At 51.4% G+C, this 17675-nt stretch overlaps 1 protein-coding gene across 1 annotated transcript; it reads right to left on the reverse strand.

The window, feature by feature from the left end:
- Positions 1–303: 303 nt before the first annotated feature.
- LOC147682164 (Golgi integral membrane protein 4-like) lies at positions 304–1368 on the reverse strand. Its single transcript, XM_086942494.1, has one exon. It carries the CDS (start codon positions 1366–1368, stop codon positions 304–306), a length of 1065 nt encoding a protein of 354 aa, XP_086798620.1.
- Between the last annotated feature and the right edge of the window lie 16307 nt (positions 1369–17675).

Genomic DNA, 17675 nt, shown 5'->3' on the forward strand with positions numbered 1-17675 from the left:
CTCGCCAACAGGGCGTTAAAAGGCATCCCATTCTTGTCCACCGTCCAGGTCACAATGTTTTAGCCAATATTCATGTTCCCAAATTCATCATAGCAGATGGTGCTGTTTCTGATGAAGTTTATCGTCTTTAACTATTTCAGCAGCTCATCTCCAGCCCGGATGCTATTCACCATCCTCTAGAAACGCACGGCACAGCCGTCTCTATCCTTTGCTAGCCACAGAGGCAAGGCTGGTCGTGGCAGAACTTTAAGAGACCCTGTCCAGGGTACCAACAATTTTCTGATAGAGTCTGAGGTCTGGGCATCACTTTCTGGGGTTTTCTTCCCAGAGTCCGTTGGCGTCTCCAGTGTTCGCTTGGAGGCCAGTCAGAACTTCAAGAGACCCCGTCCGGGGTACCAACAATTTTCCAATAGATACTGCAGTCTGGGCAGCACCTTCTGGGGTTTTCTTCCCAGAGCCAGTCGGCGTCTTCAGAGCGTTCGCTTTGAGGTTTGTCAGAACTTCAAGAGACCCTGTCCAGGGTACCAACAATTTTCTGAGAAGTTCTGTTGTCTGGGCAGCACTTCCTGGGGTTTTCTTCACAGAGTCTCTTGGTGCCTCCAGAGTATTCGCTTGTAGGCCAGTCTGTTCGCGAATACGCTGCAATTCAGCTTCAAAGGCTCTGGAATGCTTCTCAGTTGGGTCCTGTAATTGCAATGGGTGGTGCCTCAGGGCTGGGACCAGCTTGTAGCTTGGTATCCTCCGAGCAGCTTCATTCAGCTGGTGCATCTTATTCCGTTGCTCCTGCGCACTACGCAGCTTAGAGCGGATCTCTTCAAATGCATTGCGAAGAACTGTACTATCTTCCAATAGTTTAGATATTGTATCCATCAGCATCTCCACGTGGTTCTCACTCTCCCGCTGGAGCTGTGCGTATTTCTGGTTGTAGCTCTCCAAGGCGCGACGGTTTTCCAGTTTTAGAGAGTTATACTGCGCCTGCAAGTCCAGGAGCTGCTTCTTGGCTCCTTCTTGCTGGTTCTTCAGGATCATGTGCCGAGAGGGGAGGGTGACGTCGTGGTTCATGGCGCCTTCCTTCTCTTTGCTCAGGGCTTTTTGAGCCTTTACTTTATGTACCACAAAATCTTCCTGGGTCTTTTTGTGCTCCGCACGCTCCTTCTGAAGGGACTGCTCCAGCCTGGGCAGCTGCTCATACTCCTCTTCCAGCAGGGCAGAGAGCGTATCCTGCTGTTGCTCGAACTGGAACTGTGAGTGCCTGTACAGGTAGAGCACGGAGCCCAGGCACGTCAGGAAGGCCAGCAGGCAGAAGACTGACTTCAGAATCTTCATCTGCCTGCCAGGAGGGCCGGACCCTCGGACTCCCCTGATCATCTTGACCGCAATGTCCGACTGACAGACTTATGGGCCCTGCGCGGACTTATATAACCCTGCTCAGCCTCCCGGATTATGACATTGTTGTGTATCACAGCACAGCACTGTGACGTGGAGTCAACGCGCCTTGCGTCCCACACAGCATCAACCCTTGATGTCTAAGTACGTCTGCACCCTGAGCAGTGCACGCCTGGGCCTTCAGAGCCTGTGAGGGGGCTCCCCGAGCCTTGAAATGGATGGATGTGATCCAAGACTCTCAGGCGAATATTCCTGCTGGAAGCACGCGGCCTTCGATGCACAGCGCATCCCTTTTTTTCCGTGGAAGTGGCCCGTTTTCACAACGCTGCACTGTGCGTCTCGAGGGACCAGAGAGTCTGCAGCCAAGCTCTCACCAGATCTAACACCAGAACACCTCCCGGTACCGGAAACACACAAATCACCAGGTCCCGAGCGAGGTGGAATACAAAGAAATAGGAATGAACAAAGTTTTAGGGCTTTCCATCATTAACACACAATCTAAGTCGCTCTCTACGTGCGCAGGTGCTAACGCGTCTCCCACTGGCAGTAATTCAAAGCCCTAGAGTGAGGCTGCCTGCGGCCCACACCTTAGTGCCACAGGAGGGCATATCCCAAAGGCTAGTGTTTGGACCCACTGGGGTTAGGTTGAATTTTCCATGAAAAAGCCCCATCTCTACCGCCCATCAAACTAACCAGGATCAGAAAACCTTCCTATAAGGGCCACTGTAATTATGTTATTTTTTTTCATCGTTTTCCACATAATTATGAATTTGCCACCTGGGCTGTACAATCCATAATCTGCTGTATAATTTACAGAATTGGGGGGAAACATGTTTTTAGCTCAAACAAGTTACTTACATTTTTTTTTAAACAGCAACCCATGTTGCCATGCAGTGGAAAGCCCTTCACAAAAGTTGATTGGTCATCTTTCAGTAACTTATTGGTACTGGGGTGAGATCTTTGCTAAAACAGTGTTAAAATTGGTGAAAATGACAACATTTTGAAGTAATTCTTTCACAAAATGTGCTGTATTGTGCCACCTAATTTGTCTCTTCTTGCCGAATAATTTAGTCAACCCGGCCGCTTAATTTGGTCATCTCCTGCTGCTTAATTCCAGGGGCGCTGCCTATAAAGTAGACCCCACTCCTAAACATGTTCCCTATCTTCATTTTTTTATAGTCCCCTTTGTATTTTAAGTGTGTTTTTTCACGTGTTCACGCATGCGGGCGCACTGAAATTGCTTCAAAGTGTAAAAGCACTGTAAAAATTACCTAAGAAATATGTGTTTTTTCTTTTATGAGGCAATGCATGATGAAAAGGCAGCGTCTTTGACCATGTGAGCGGCTTTGGCATATTCCTGAAAATTCTGCAGCGAGCTGTCGCCCTGAGTACTTGTGACTCCCAAAGGGCCCTCGAATTCTCTTCTTGAATTTTTCTCAGACAATAAATCCTTAAAATGACTTTGAGTATTTAATTCAAAAGGCTTGACAGCCATCTACTGGGCCTGTGAGTAGCAGAGGCAATGTGTTCCTTTTAAAGATAATCAGTGTTTGTTTCCCTCCTCTCCCCCCAGTTAATCTTTGATTGAGAGTACTTATAAATCACAAAAAATACACACAAACGCTTTTTATGCAATCAGTGGGATTAGCAGCGCTGACACACAACAGCCCTTGCACGCATTGGCACAGCATGGGCTGCAGCAGCGCACACTGCCCTACCACGGGGTCTCCCCAGTCCTGTCCTGAAGTGAGCTAGCTATCTCATTCTCCATTCCCATTCAAGTCCTGGCCTCTCTTCTGAAACCACAGTGGCGCAAGCCAGTGTGTGTAAAATCCAGTGAGGACATAATAACAGTGCCTGTTAAATAGCCAAAGGAGCAGGGCTGGACTTCACATTTAGGACAAAGGGGAAATGATCAGTAGCCTTATAGGGGTGGCTGAAAGGAAGAATTACCAGTTATCCAGCCTGGTCTAGCAACTTTAAGGAAACACATACAATTTTTGGGGATGCATGCATAAGTATTAACTCACTGACTCAAAAATGCCGATGAAGTCAGGGAATTAAAGGGAGAGTTCAATAAGGTGAATCAGAGCGAGCACTTTGGAAAGGCGAAGGTGTGCAAAGCAGCCGACCCCATTAAATTCTATGGAGGCATTTTTTTATAGTATGGGGGTACAGAAAAGTATAAAAGGGTGACAAATGCCAAATGCGGACGAGCTGAAACGCATGGCTATAAATATATTTTACCCTCACCCCCGAATTAGTCCTGAAGATGTTCCGACTCGCTCAGTACACTAGGATCTGGTATAAGCACATTTTACATGGATGTTTTTACTCCAATGTCCTCCACTGCAGGTGTGATTGGTAGGCTCCTGCTCGATTGAGGGACTACGAGCCTGATTTATATCAGTGTTTTCCCCATTCTGCATGTATGGGGAAGGGCGCTGATACATAAAGGCGTTCCTTTGGCATTCACCTTAAACGTAATTAATTCCCTACTGTTCGCACTGCTAAGGCATGCGCAGAGGGGAGCACTGTCTTCTATTTATATGGCGCCTCGCGCAGCTCCGCGTGAACATTCTATTCCTCGCTCTGTAGAACGTTCCAAGAGAAGGCGCTTAATGGCTGACTTCTCCTCAAAGTGACTTTGTGGTGGTGATGGGGGTGTGAGACTATGCCCCTTAATTTACATCTTAAGGCGGCACCTGCGCCCTTGCATACATTTATATTAAATGACTGCTAATGGAGCAAAATTGCAAAAACAACAGGTGATGGACCGAATGAGGATCAATGTCACACATTCAACCCAGTCAAAAGATCTGAGTCCTAATCCATCGTTTTTTTGCACTCCACACCACCCTGGGTTAGACAATGGCGATATGCAAATCAGCTCTGACCCTGTGCCCCATGGGAACAGTCCAGTCCGAACTACAAAAGCCATGTCCTTCCCAGAACGGAATCAAGCATCCGAGGACCGGACCGGTTTCGAGGTAGCACCTCTCATCAGCCCGGCTAGCTTGACTCCAGTGGTGTGGAGTGCCTGGGACCCACGTCTGGGCATCCCCAGTACACTTATAGCGGAATTGCAAAAACAACAGGTGATGGACCGAATGAGGATCAATGTCACACATTCAACCCAGTCAAAAGATCTGAGTCCTAATCCATCGTTTTTTTGCACTCCACACCACCCTGGGTTAGACAATGGCGATATGCAAATCAGCTCTGACCCTGTGCCCCATGGGAACAGTCCAGTCCGAACTACAAAAGCCATGTCCTTCCCAGAACGGAATCAAGCATCCGAGGACCGGACCGGTTTCGAGGTAACACCTCTCATCAGCCCGGCTAGCTTGACTCCAGTGGTGTGGAGTGCCTGGGACCCACGTCTGGGCATCCCCATTACACTTATAGCGGAATTGCAAAAACAACAGGTGATGGACCGAATGAGGATCAATGTCACACATTCAACCCAGTCAAAAGATCTGAGTCCTAATCCATCGTTTTTTTGCACTCCACACCACCCTGGGTTAGACAATGGCGATATGCAAATCAGCTCTGACCCTGTGCCCCATGGGAACAGTCCAGTCCGAACTACAAAAGCCATGTCCTTCCCAGAACCGAATCAAGCATCCGAGGACCGGACCGGTTTCGAGGTAACACCTCTCATCAGCCCGGCTAGCTTGACTCCAGTGGTGTGGAGTGCCTGGGACCCACGTCTGGGCATCCCCAGTACACTTATAGCGGAATTGCAAAAACAACAGGTGATGGACCGAATGAGGATCAATGTCACACATTCAACCCAGTCAAAAGATCTGAGTCCTAATCCATCATTTTTTTGCACTCCACACCACCCTGGGTTAGACAATGGCGATATGCAAATCAGCTCTGACCCTGTGCCCCATGGGAACAGTCCAGTCCGAACTACAAAAGCCATGTCCTTCCCAGAACGGAATCAAGCATCCGAGGACCGGACCGGTTTCGAGGTAACACCTCTCATCAGCCAGGGAAGGACATGGCTTTTGTAGTTCGGACTGGACTGTTCCCATGGGGCACAGGGTCAGAGCTGATTTGCATATCGCCATTGTCTAACCAGGGTGGTGTGGAGTGCAAAAAACGATGGATTTGGGCTCAGATCTTTGGACTGGGGTGAGTGTGTGACATTGATCCACATTCGGTCCATCACCTGTTGTATTTGCATATTCCGCCCTAAGTGCGCTGGGGATGCCCAGACGTGGGTCCCAGGCACTCCACACCACTGGAGTCAAGCTAGCCGGGCTGATGAGAGGTGTTACCTCGAAACCGGTCCGGTCCTCGGATGCTTGATTCCGTTCTGGGAAGGACATGGCTTTTGTAGTTCGGACTGGACTGTTCCCATGGGGCACAGGGTCAGAGCTGATTTGAATATCGCCATTGTCTAACCCAGGGTGGTGTGGAGTGCAAAAAACGATGGATTTGGGCTCAGATCTTTGGACTGGGGTGAGTGTGTGACATTGATCCACATTCGGTCCATCACCTGTTGTATTTGCATATTCCGCCCTAAGTGCGCTGGGGATGCCCAGACGTGGGTCCCAGGCACTCCACACCACTGGAGTCAAGCTAGCCGGGCTGATGAGAGGTGTTACCTCGAAACCGGTCCGGTCCTCGGATGCTTGATTCCGTTCTGGGAAGGACATGGCTTTTGTAGTTCGGACTGGACTGTTCCCATGGGGCACAGGGTCAGAGCTGATTTGCATATCGCCATTGTCTAACCCAGGGTGGTGTGGAGTGCAAAAAACGATGGATTTGGGCTCAGATCTTTGGACTGGGGTGAGTGTGTGACATTGATCCACATTCGGTCCATCACCTGTTGTATTTGCATATTCCGCCCTAAGTGCGCTGGGGATGCCCAGACGTGGGTCCCAGGCACTCCACACCACTGGAGTCAAGCTAGCCGGGCTGATGAGAGGTGTTACCTCGAAACCGGTCCGGTCCTCGGATGCTTGATTCCGTTCTGGGAAGGACATGGCTTTTGTAGTTCGGACTGGACTGTTCCCATGGGGCACAGGGTCAGAGCTGATTTGCATATCGCCATTGTCTAACCCAGGGTGGTGTGGAGTGCAAAAAACGATGGATTTGGGCTCAGATCTTTGGACTGGGGTGAGTGTGTGACATTGATCCACATTCGGTCCATCACCTGTTGTATTTGCTAATGGAGCAAGGCACGAACCCTTCTCTGCCTGGCCACCGAAAGCAGCTCAAGTGGCTAGTGTGTGGGGGTAATCTAAGACACGTGTAGCCCCCAGGCCTAGCCGTGTCTGTAGGCAGGCAGGTGGTCTTGAGTGCAGGTGTCAATGACCTGACCGCATAATTGCAGGTGAGCTTGTCAATATGCGTCAACAAAATCGTGTCTACCCCCCCCCCCGTGCTGTGTGTGGGCAGAGGGCCTGTAATGGCAGGCTCCTTGCCCAGTCGTTTATTTAAAGCCGGGTATCTACTTGCGACCTGTCTAACCTCACAGGACTCTCTGTTCTGTTATAGCGAGGGGACGAGAGACATGCCCTTTGGGGGACATCTCACACTGATCTCGCAACGTAGATTTATAATGGCAATAGCTTAAACTTTTGTAAATAACATTTGTGAAGATTCTGTTCAGTGTATTTGATCGTAACGAAAATCCAAGAACATAAGTGAAATATTAACATCTTTTTGTTCCAGTTGTAATAAAGCTTGAAACGTTGAGAGAACATATTTGAACCAGTTTTTGTTGAATGGTTGCACAGATTGATGCTGTGGTGGCGCTGAGTGATGTGATGGCGAACGAGTGATGCTGTGGCGTTCAGTGATGCTGTGGTAGTGCATAGTGATGTTGTGGTGCCCCTGAGTGATGCTGTGGTGTGCTGAGTGATGCTGTATGCTATGTTTTGTTTTGCTATCCTATGTTTTGTTTTGTTATGGTATGCTATGTTTTGCTATCCTATGTTTTGATTTGTTATGCTATGCAATACTATGTTTTGTTATGCTATGCTATGTTATGTTTTGCTATCCTATGCTTTTTTTGTTATGCTATGCTTTGTTTTGTTATACTATGCTATTTTTTGTTATGCTATGCTGGTGAGGGTGAGTGAGGGTGTGGGGGTGTGAGGAGGTTTGAGGGTGAGGGTGTTTGAGGGTGAGGGTGTGTGAGGGTTAGGGGGTTGTGAGGGTGAGAGGGTTGTGAGGGGGTGTGAGGGTGAGGGAGGGTGAGGGGGTGTGAGGGAGTGGGTGTGGTTGTGAGGGGGTGGGAGGGTGTGATGGTGAGGGGGTGTGATGGTGAGGGTGTGTAAAGGTGAGGGTGTGTGATGGTGAGGGGGTGTAATGGTGAGGGGGTGTGATGGTGAGGGGGTGTGAGGGTGAGGGGGTGTGAGGGTTAGGGGGTGAGGGTGAGTGAGGGTGTGTGAGGGTGAGGGTGTTTGAGGGTGAGGGTGTGAGGGTGAGGGGGGTGAGGGTGAGTGAGAGTGTGAGGGAGAGTGAGGGTGACAGGGTTGAGGGCTACAGGGGTGAGGGGGTGTGAGAGGGAGGGGGTGTGAGGGCTAGGGTGTGTGAGGGTGAGGGGGTGAGGGGGTGTAAGGGTGTGTGGGTGAGGGGGTGTGTGATGGTGACGGGGTGTGTGAGGGTGAGAGGGTGTGTGAGGGTGAGAGGGTGTGTGTGAGGTTGTGTGTTTGTGAGGGTGTGTGAGGGTGAGGGTGTGTGAGGGTGAGGGTGTGTGTGAGGTAAAGGGGGGTGAGGGTGAGTGGTTGTGAGGGTGAGGTTGAGGGGGTGTGAGGTTGAGGTTGTGTGAGGGTGACAGGGGTGAGGTTGATGGGGTGAGGGTGTGTGAGGGGGTGTGTGAGGGGGTGTGTGAGGGTGTGTGAGGGGGTGTGAGGGGGTGTGAGGGTGAGGGGCTGTGTGAGGGTGAGAGGGTGTGTGAGAGGGTGTATGAGGGTGAGGGTGTGTGTGAGGGTGTGAGAGTGAGGGTGTGTGTGTGAGGGTGAGGGGGTGTGTGAGGGTGAGTTTAAGGGGGTGTGAGGGTGATGGGGGTGAGGGTGATGAGGGTGAGGGTGTGTGAGGGTGAGAGGGTGTGTGAGGGAGTGTGTGAGGGTGAGGGTGTGAGGGGTGTGTGAGATTGTCCCTCATAAGACATAGAAACAAAGAGGTCTGCGTTGAAGCAAGGGAGCCTTCAGTATACACAGCCTTGTATTTGTAGGTCGAAAAGTATATACCATGGCCCAAAGGCACTAGTGAGCTCGTGGGATAGAAGGGAGGTAGAATAAGGAGGAAACAAGGGGAAATAAGGAGTGATGGAGGGAAGGAATAAGGGCTGTGACTGGCTGGAGAAAGAGCAAGGTACATGGGAAAGAGCGACAGGGAAGGAGGGATGAGTGGGTTCTGCAGGTCGGGGAGAGAAAACCACGGAGGGGAAGAGACGACGGCTATAGGGAGGGACTAGAGGGGGCAGGGGGCATAAGAAACAATGAGTGCATCACACGAGAAGAGAGGGGGGCAGAAGAAGTCTGCAGGAGCAGTCATAAAGGAGGAATGTGTAAGGATAAAGCATGAGCACCAAGAAGCCGACAAACAGGTCTGTTGTTTTAATACAGCCCCTCATGCAGGTCAATGCAAGCACTCCTAATAGCACGAGATGAGAGAAATATTTCTCTAGGCCAGAGCTTTCCAAACTTTGTGTCCCAACACAGTACTGTGTCGCTTGCAAGTGGTGGTTGTGTCGCAGGATGAGGCACTTAGCACATAACTGCTAATTAGGAGGCATTCCATTGAAAGTGTGTATTGGAGTCTGCCACAGCAGCACCGACTCCGAGACACTCTGCTCTGGGGGGGTGGGGAGTCACAACATAGCCCCATTAACAAGTAAATGGTCCTTTAAAGACCTGCGTAGTACTCGAGGTGCAGCTTTGTGTGCCCGGGAAGCTGGGGTGAGGTGCCAGAGGGTGACAGGCAGAGGGAGGGAGACAGTGAGATAGAGGGAGGAAGAAGAGAGAGAGAGGGAAACAGAGGGAGGGAGACAGAGGGGCGGATACAGAGGGATTGAGACAGAGGGAAGGATACAGAGAGGGAGACAGACAGAGGGAGGGAGACAGAGGGAGATAGACAGAGGGAGGAAGACAGACAGGGAGACAGAGGGAGAGAGACAGACAGAGACAGACGGAGGGAGGGAGACAGAGGGAGAGAGAGGGAGGGAGACAGAGGGAGAAAGAGAGGGAGACAGACAGAGTGAGTGAGACAGAGGGAGGGAGAGAGGTAGAGAAAGGGATAGAGATAGAGAGGGAGGGAGACTGTGAGAGACAGAGGGAGACAGAGAGAGGGAGGGAGGCACAGACAGACAGAGATGCGGACAGAGACGGGGACAGACAGAGACAAATAGATGCAGAGACAGGGGCCGTCAGGCAAAGGCAGAGACAGACAGAGACGGAGAGGGAGACAGAGGGAGGGAGACATGGACAGACAGACAGAGACACAGAGAGACAGAGTGAGAGAGAGGGAGACAGAGAGAGGGAGACAGAGAGGGAGACAGAGGGAGGGAGGGAGAGGGAGGTAGACAGAGAGAGGGAGACAGAGAGAGGGTGACAGGGAGACAAAGAGAGGGAGACAGAGGGAAGGAGAGGGATACAAAGAGAGGGAGGGAGGCAGAGGGAAGGAAGGAGAGGGAGACTGGCAGAGGGAGGGAGGCAGAGGGAAGGAAGGAGAGGAAGACAGACAGAGGGAGGGAGGCAGAGGGAAGGAGTGGGAGACCGACAGAGGGAGGAAGGCAGAGGGAAGGGGAGGGGGGAGGCAGAGGGAAGGAGAGGTAGAAAGACAGAGGGAGGGAGGCAGAGGGAAGGTGAGGTGGAGGCAGAGGGAAGGAGAGGGGGAGGCAGAGGGAAGGAGAGGGAGACAGAAGGAGGGGGAGGCAGAGGGAAGGAGAGGGAGGTAGACAGACAGAGGGGGGAGGCAGAGGGAAGGAGAGGGAGACAGACAGAGGGGGTAGGCAGAGGGAAGGAGAGGGAGAGAGGCAGAGAGAGGGAGACATACAGAGGGAAGGAGGCAGAGGGAAGGAGAGGGGGAGGCAGCGGGAAGGAGAGGGAGACAGACAGAGGGGGAGGTAAAGGGAAGGATAGGGAGACAGAGGGTGGGAGACAGAGGGTGGGAGACAGAGCGAGGGAGACAGAGGGAGGGAGACAGACAGAGGGAGGGAGACAGACAGAGGGAGGGAGACAGAGGAAGCGAGACAGAAAGAGGGAGGGAGGTAAGTAGACAGACAGAGGGAGACAGACAGATAGAGACAGACAGAGGGAGACAGACAGACAGAGACAGACAGACAGAGACAGACAGAGGGAGACAGACAGACAGACAGACAGAGGGAGACAGACAGACAGAGACAGACAGAGGGAGACAGAGGGAGAGAGAGGGAGGGAGACAGAGGGAGAGAGAGGGAGGGAGACATAGGGAGAGAGAGGGAGGGAGACAGAGGGACAGAGAGGGAGGAAGACAGAGGAAGGGAGACAGAGGGATGGAGACAGAGGGCAACAGACGGAGGGAGGGAGACAGAGGAAGCAAGACAGACAGAGGGAGGGAGACAGAGGAAGCGAGTTAGACAGAGAGACAGGGGGAGGTAGACAGACAGAGGGAGACAGACAGGGAAAGACAGATAGAGACAGAGGGAGAGAGAGGGAGGGAGACAGAGGGAGAGAGAGGGGGAGGGAAACAGAGGAAGAGGGAGGGAGACATAGGGAGAGAGAGAGAGGGAGAGAGAGGGAGGGAGACAGAGGGAGGGAGACAGTTACAGAGAGAGAGGGAGAGAGAGAGGGAGACAGACAGAGTGAGTGAGAAACCCCCCCCCCCCCACAGAACCACCCTTAGGTAGTTTGGGCTCGCTACGCTACGTTCACTCGCTACACTGCCTTACTGTGTCTCAAAATGATGCATCTCCAAAAAGTGTGTCCCCAACATAAAATGTTTGGAAAGCTGTGCTCTAGGCTGAGCCCCAACGTGATTGTCTCAAGCCAATGGATGAAACGGGCAGGTTTAAACAAACAAGCAATTTTTAACTTTTTTCTGGCCTTGTGTTGCTTTTCCAATCCCTTTTCTGATAACGTTTTGGCTGTGAATGTTATTAATCTCATTAGGCTCTATTGGCTTTGGAGTTAGGTTACATATTAGGACTGCCAGTGTGGTGTTTACATTTTGCTCCAGAGACGAGCCTGTTGGCATGGTAACTGACTGTGTCTGTGAGCCCCCCCCCCCGCCTTAAGATGGTCCTGGTATTTGTGGATACCTAGGGCTCCTTAATTGTTCCAGAAAGGGACTCGTTATTAGTTTCACCTGCTGCCCTTAAGTTGGTGTGTAAAATGGGAGGGGACTAGATTAGCTTCTAGATCCTAAGACATTAGGTATTGTGAAGAGTTTGTCAATCAGAGGTGTGCAAGAACATTCTGTGTGTTCTCAGCGTAGTTTTGAGCCCTAATTATTAGCCTCAGGGAAGGGGAGGGGGGGAGCTCCGAATTGCGCAAGCTTTACGAGAAACCTAACCCGGCCGCTCATGTGCCATTCAGGCTTTAGCCCAGGGCCACAGCTCTAACACTGCACTCTCATCTGCCAGCACTATGACCTTCAGTGCTCCTTAATGCGTGAGATGCCTCCTGGTGCAAATTACCCTGGTGCTGAGTCCCCCTGTAGATTGGTCCTGCGCAACAGTTTTACTGTATGTTCTATTGAGGCGCTGATGGGAATAAGGATTGACAAGTATAAATGTTGTCCTCTCCTTCACCTTGATGGATACAAACTTGAGTGCAGGAGCTGGTTAAGTTAGGAATAGAAAACCTGGATCACCACATTCCCCTATTGGAGAGGTTCAGTGCCATTCCCTCTCTCCCCTATGTGCCACTGCCAGTTGATTGCTGCACCTGCTGCTCTCCCTTGCACCACCGCCAAGCACAGATGCCAAACCACAGCATAAATTTCAGGACGTTATCGGCAATGCATGCTCTTACTCGGCTCCTGCTGGTGTAGGATATTGGGGTGTGTGTAAAAAGTTGCGGTTTGACTCAGCAGTTCAATAGTGCAGCTCGGGTCAGCTCTGCTCAGGTCGGGTGAGGCCAGATAAGGTCCCCGCAAGGCACAAGCGGGACTAAGTCATGAGGTGAAAACTGGAGCGCTCAATGCTTCCACTTCCCGATCGGCATCCGGAGCAGTGATCACAGGCCGCAATTGGTTGCTATTGGACGCAACAGTCTGTTAGGAAATAATCCTATCTAAATTACTTTGCTAGCCACTGAATAAATACTTCATTTAAAAATGGAAATAGCACTCTAAAAGCAGGTATTGAATAAGCACTGCAGCCAGCTGTTACTTTTGGCCTTAAGGTGGCCACTTCTTCCGGAGCGATAGGAGCAGATTTCTTCCGGGGCAGCGGGAGTTACTACTTCCTAGATGGACGTAGGCTATTTCCGGGGTGGGTTATTTTCTATATTAACAAATCGCAGATCTTGCGGAGCAGTACATTGACCCAAGCTGTCCCATAAGTGTTTCTTCGTCTGTCAGTCTGTGTAAACTTCCTTTCTGATTGGCTCTCCCCGCCCCTAGTTTTGTGTTAGTTTAGAGTAAAAAGGATAGCACTGGCAATGCCCCGCGGTGGCGGCGGACGTGATGGCTGAGGCCGCCGATGCAAGTGCAGGGCTCCCATGAGTGAGGGAACCCCCACGTGTGTGCCAGGTGATGCGGCGGAGATACCAGGGGAGTCGCGACAAAAGAGCCAGGTGAGTGGGTCTTAGAGAGAGAGAGGGGGGGGTTCTGGCTCCTTAATGCTTGAGATGCCTCCTGGTGCAAATTACCCTGGTACTGAGTCCCCCTGTAGATTAGTCCAGCGCAGCAGTTTTACTGTATGTTCTATTGAGGCGCTGATGGGAATAAAGATTGACAAGTATAAATGTTGTCCTCTCCTTCACCTCGATGGATACAAACTTGAGTGCAAGAGCTGATTAAGTTAGGAATAGAAAAGCCTGGATCACCACATTCCCCTATTGGAGAGGTTCAGTGCCATTCCCTCTGTCCCCTATGTGCCACTGCCAGTTGAATGCAGCACCTGCTGCTCTCCCTTGCACCGCTGCCAAGCACATATGCCAAACCACAGCATAAATTTCAGGACGTTATCGGCAATGCATGCTCTTACTCAGCTCCTGCTGGTGTAGGATATTGGGGTGCGTGTAAAAAGTTGCGGTTTGACTCAGCAGTTCAATAGTGCAGCTCGGGTCAGCTCCGCTCAGGTCGGGTGGGGATAGATAAGGTCCCCGCAAGGCACAAGCGGGACTAAGTCATGAGGTAAACACTGGAGTGCTCACTGCTTCCACTTCCGGATCGGCATCCGGAGCAGTGATCACAGGCCGAAATAGGTTGCTATTGGACGCAACAGTCTGTTAGGAAATAATCCCATCTAAATTACTTTGCTAGCCACTGAATAAATACTTCATTTAAAAATAGAAACAGCACTCTAAAAGCAGGTATTGAACAAGCACTGCAGCCAGCTGTTACTTTTGGCCTTAAGGAGGCCACTTCTTCCGGAGCAATAGAAGGAGAGTTCTTCCAGGGCAGCGGGAGTTATTACTTCCTAGATGGACGTAGCCTATTTCTGAGGTGGGTTATTTTCTATATTAACCAATCGCAGATCTTGCGGAGCAGTACATTGACCCAAGCTGTCCCATAAGTGTTTCTTCGCCTGTCAGTCTGTGTAAACTTCCTTTCTGATTGGCTCTCCCCGCCCCCAGTTTTGTGTTAATTTAGAGTGAAAAGGATAGCACTGGCAATGCCCCGCAGTGGCGGCAGACGTGAGGCCGCCGATGCAAGTGCAGGGCTCCCGTGAGTGAGGGAAGCCCCACGTGTGTGCCAGGTGATGCAGCGGAGATACCAGGGGAGTCGCGACAAAAGAGCCAGGTGAGTGGGTCTTAGAGAGAGAGGGGGGGTTCTGGCTGTGTGTGTGTACGTGCGTGTGTGTGTGTGTGTGTGCGCATGTGTGTATGCACTGCGTGTGTGTGTGTGAGCCTGTGTGTGTGTGTGGATATGTGTGTGTGTGTGCACTTGCTTGAGTGTGGCTGTGTGTGTGCGCGCGCAATCGAGAGAGGCGAGAGGCTGACTTACTGTTTTTTGTTGTTGTTTTTTTCTCACTGCCGCTCAAGCACCCTGGGCAGGTACTCGCCATTGGAGTGGCGTTCCGCCATTTGTGCGTTACCTCCCTCAATGGCAATGCGCTGTGTCTGAATTGGGTATAGAGTGTCTTAGCCAAAGGGGCTAACTTACTATGAATGTGAGACAGGAGATGTGCATGGCGCCGGGCTGGGCGTGCGCGCCCATGAGGTGAAAGCGCCGAGGGCTTGCGCGTGCACATCCCCTGTCTCACATTCCCAGGAAGTGGACAACAAAAGATGCTTCGCTGGATGTAGCACTTCGCGCTGCTGCACCAGCTCGACCTAAAAAGAATTGCAGCATCAGACCTTGAAAATGACAAACATTTGTCTACTGTGTCCTATTACATTATATAACAATCACAACATTTTGATTTCCATCTCCCTATTTCTCTTACCTGGCCCAAATTCCAACCTATGTATGCAGCTTCTGTAGCTACTCCAATACTGAACATATTTGTCCTGTAACTGCCCCAGTTTAATCAAAGCTATTCTAAACACTGATTACAAACTAGATGCCTTAACCCTTCCTCCCTCCTCATGACAAAACATTTCATCCTGTCTGGCCAAGCCATAACATTAAACATTCCCTCACAGAACATGCCTCTGCTCTTATTCCTTTGTTGAGCCATATCCTTTTTCCTCTAACTAGCTGATCTGTTTTTGAACTACGAAGCCATATCTTCAACTTCCTCCCTTCCAAATGAACTTATTATGGCGTACTCCTGCTTTAAACTTGGAACCTAGAAACTCAGAAACCCTTCTAAATGCAACAAAGAACATCCATAGCATACATAATCAGAAAATAGTAACTTCAAGGAATTTATAGCAGCAGACTTCCAAGAGTTTTTGCATCAAGTCAAATGTCACTCGTTTTCTCAATTTGGCAATTGAACTGCGCTCTCTGGCCCAACCTCCCAAGATCCTTCGTACCAAGTCACCTTCTACTGGAACATATTACAAATATACCTTTCAATAAAATGACACTGCTAGGATAGTGCCCACACCGTCATACGCTCCCGCCCACAACACATAACAATTCCAACCCAAATGATACTCTGGACACTTAGAATGGGAAAGAACTGCTGCAGGTTTATTTTCATACAACAAACGTATGACGTTTAGGTGGGTCATCTTACGGGCGATCCAAAGCAGGCAGCCCCTCGCTGTCCCACATGCCTAAAGAGCCGTCTTGCAAGGTGAGTCGATGCTCTGACAGTGCAGCACATTGCCATCTTCGTTATACTCCCCCCCCCTGTCAGGGCAGAGCGGTGTGGCCACGCCCAGTCGGTTCCGGCCCCCGACCGCCTGAAGGACTAACAGGGCGCCGTCGCGGTTTCCCGGAACCTCCTGCGGCTCCTGGTCCTTGGCTCAGGCACCCTTACTGTGCCAGGCAGAGGTACCCTTACTGTACCATTCTGTCGCAGAGGTACCCTTACTGTACCCGTCTGCCTCCAGATCGCCCTGTAACACCGCCTGCAACACAAAAGAGAACATTACAACATTCTAATACTTCGCTCCGCCGCTCGAGCTGCTGGGCCAGGTTTAGGGTGGGAACAGCGCTTGAGCCGCGGGCGGACAGCTTGAAAAAGAGGCCAGGCCGAGGACAGCCAAGGTATAAATAGGAGTGACGCCCCTCCCATCGGGTAAGCCAAGCCCTGGCCGGTGCCTGGTGGACACGGGGAGGGTCAAGAAGCCCTGCCTACCTCCTTACACGCCCCCCACCTCCCCTGTATGGGCCGGAGCTCGACGAATGGCACTATCGCGCTGCCTCGCTCATGTTCCACTGCGGGTCACGCGGTCAGCGGTATAGTGCCCACACCGTCATACGCTCCCGCCCACAACACATAACAATTCCAACCAAAATGATACTCTGGACACTTAGTATGGGAAAGAACTGCTGCAGGTTTATTTTCATACAACAAACGTATGACGTTTAGGTGGGTCATCTTACGGGCGATCCAAAGCAGGCAGCCCCTCGCTGTCCCGCATGCCTAAAGAGCTGTCTTGCACGGTGAGTCGATGCTCTGACAGTGCAGCACATTGCCATCTTCGTTATACTCCTGCCCCCCCTGTCAGGGCGGAGCGGTGTGGCCACCCCCGGGTGGTTCAGGCCCCCCGACCGCCCGAAGGACTAACGGGGCGCCGTCGCGTTTTCCCGGAACCTCCTGCGGCTCCTGGTCCTTGGCTCAGGCACCCTTACCGTGCCAGGCAGAGGTACCCTTACTGTACCATTCTGCCGCAGAGGTACCCTTACTGTACCCGTCTGTCTCCAGATCGCCCTTTACTCCACCACAGCTCTGGAGGAGGCCCCCGTCGATGACAGAGTCCCCCACCCACTATGCTACTAACATCCTGTCGCAGTGAGAGCCTCTTGTACGTCCAGGAGGAACATGTCCATTCCTAATTCCGACAAGTGTACCCCGTCTTTATCGCAGTACCCTTCAGTCATTTCCTGTATGAGTGCATGCCTAATGAAACCCAAGCCTCTCCTTTCCATAAACTTCTGCATGGATCTGTTGACCCTCCTGCGGGAGTGCTCTATAGCTGCTGGAGATCTAGCTCCCCTCCATTCTCTGCGATGGACAATTTCTGACCACAGAAGCTCAGCAGCTCCTAACCTGTTGCTTACTGCTACTAAGTCCCCAAGCCAAGGTATAAATAGGAGTGATGCCCCTCCCATCGGGTAAGCCAAGACCTGGCCGGTGCCTGGTGGACACGGGGAGGGTCAAGAAGCCCCGCCTACCTCCTTACACGCCCCCCACCTCCCCTGTATGGGCCGGAGCTCGACGAATGGCACTGTTGCGCTGCCTCGCTCATGTTCCCCTGCGGGTCACGCGGTCAGCGGTAAAAGGCCCGACCACCCTACTCACCATATATCCAACCGACGGCTCCAGCAGCTGTATCTCGATTCTGGTGCAGAACTTGTGAAAACAAAGAAAAACCCAATAAAGTAAATGAGCCCCAACACTAACAAAGGACTATTGTTGTCTAAGGCAGAGGGGCATTAACCAATCCCTGGATCCAGGAGGCGGTGAAAAAACATTGAGGCAGAAAGAGGATGGATACGGAAAAGACAGAAGTCATGAAGGGAAGAGGGAACAATACGGAGAGCAGAACACCAGT

This window comes from Lissotriton vulgaris, chromosome 11, assembly GCF_964263255.1.
Source record: "Lissotriton vulgaris chromosome 11, aLisVul1.2, whole genome shotgun sequence".
Classification (NCBI taxonomy): domain Eukaryota; kingdom Metazoa; phylum Chordata; class Amphibia; order Caudata; family Salamandridae; genus Lissotriton; species Lissotriton vulgaris.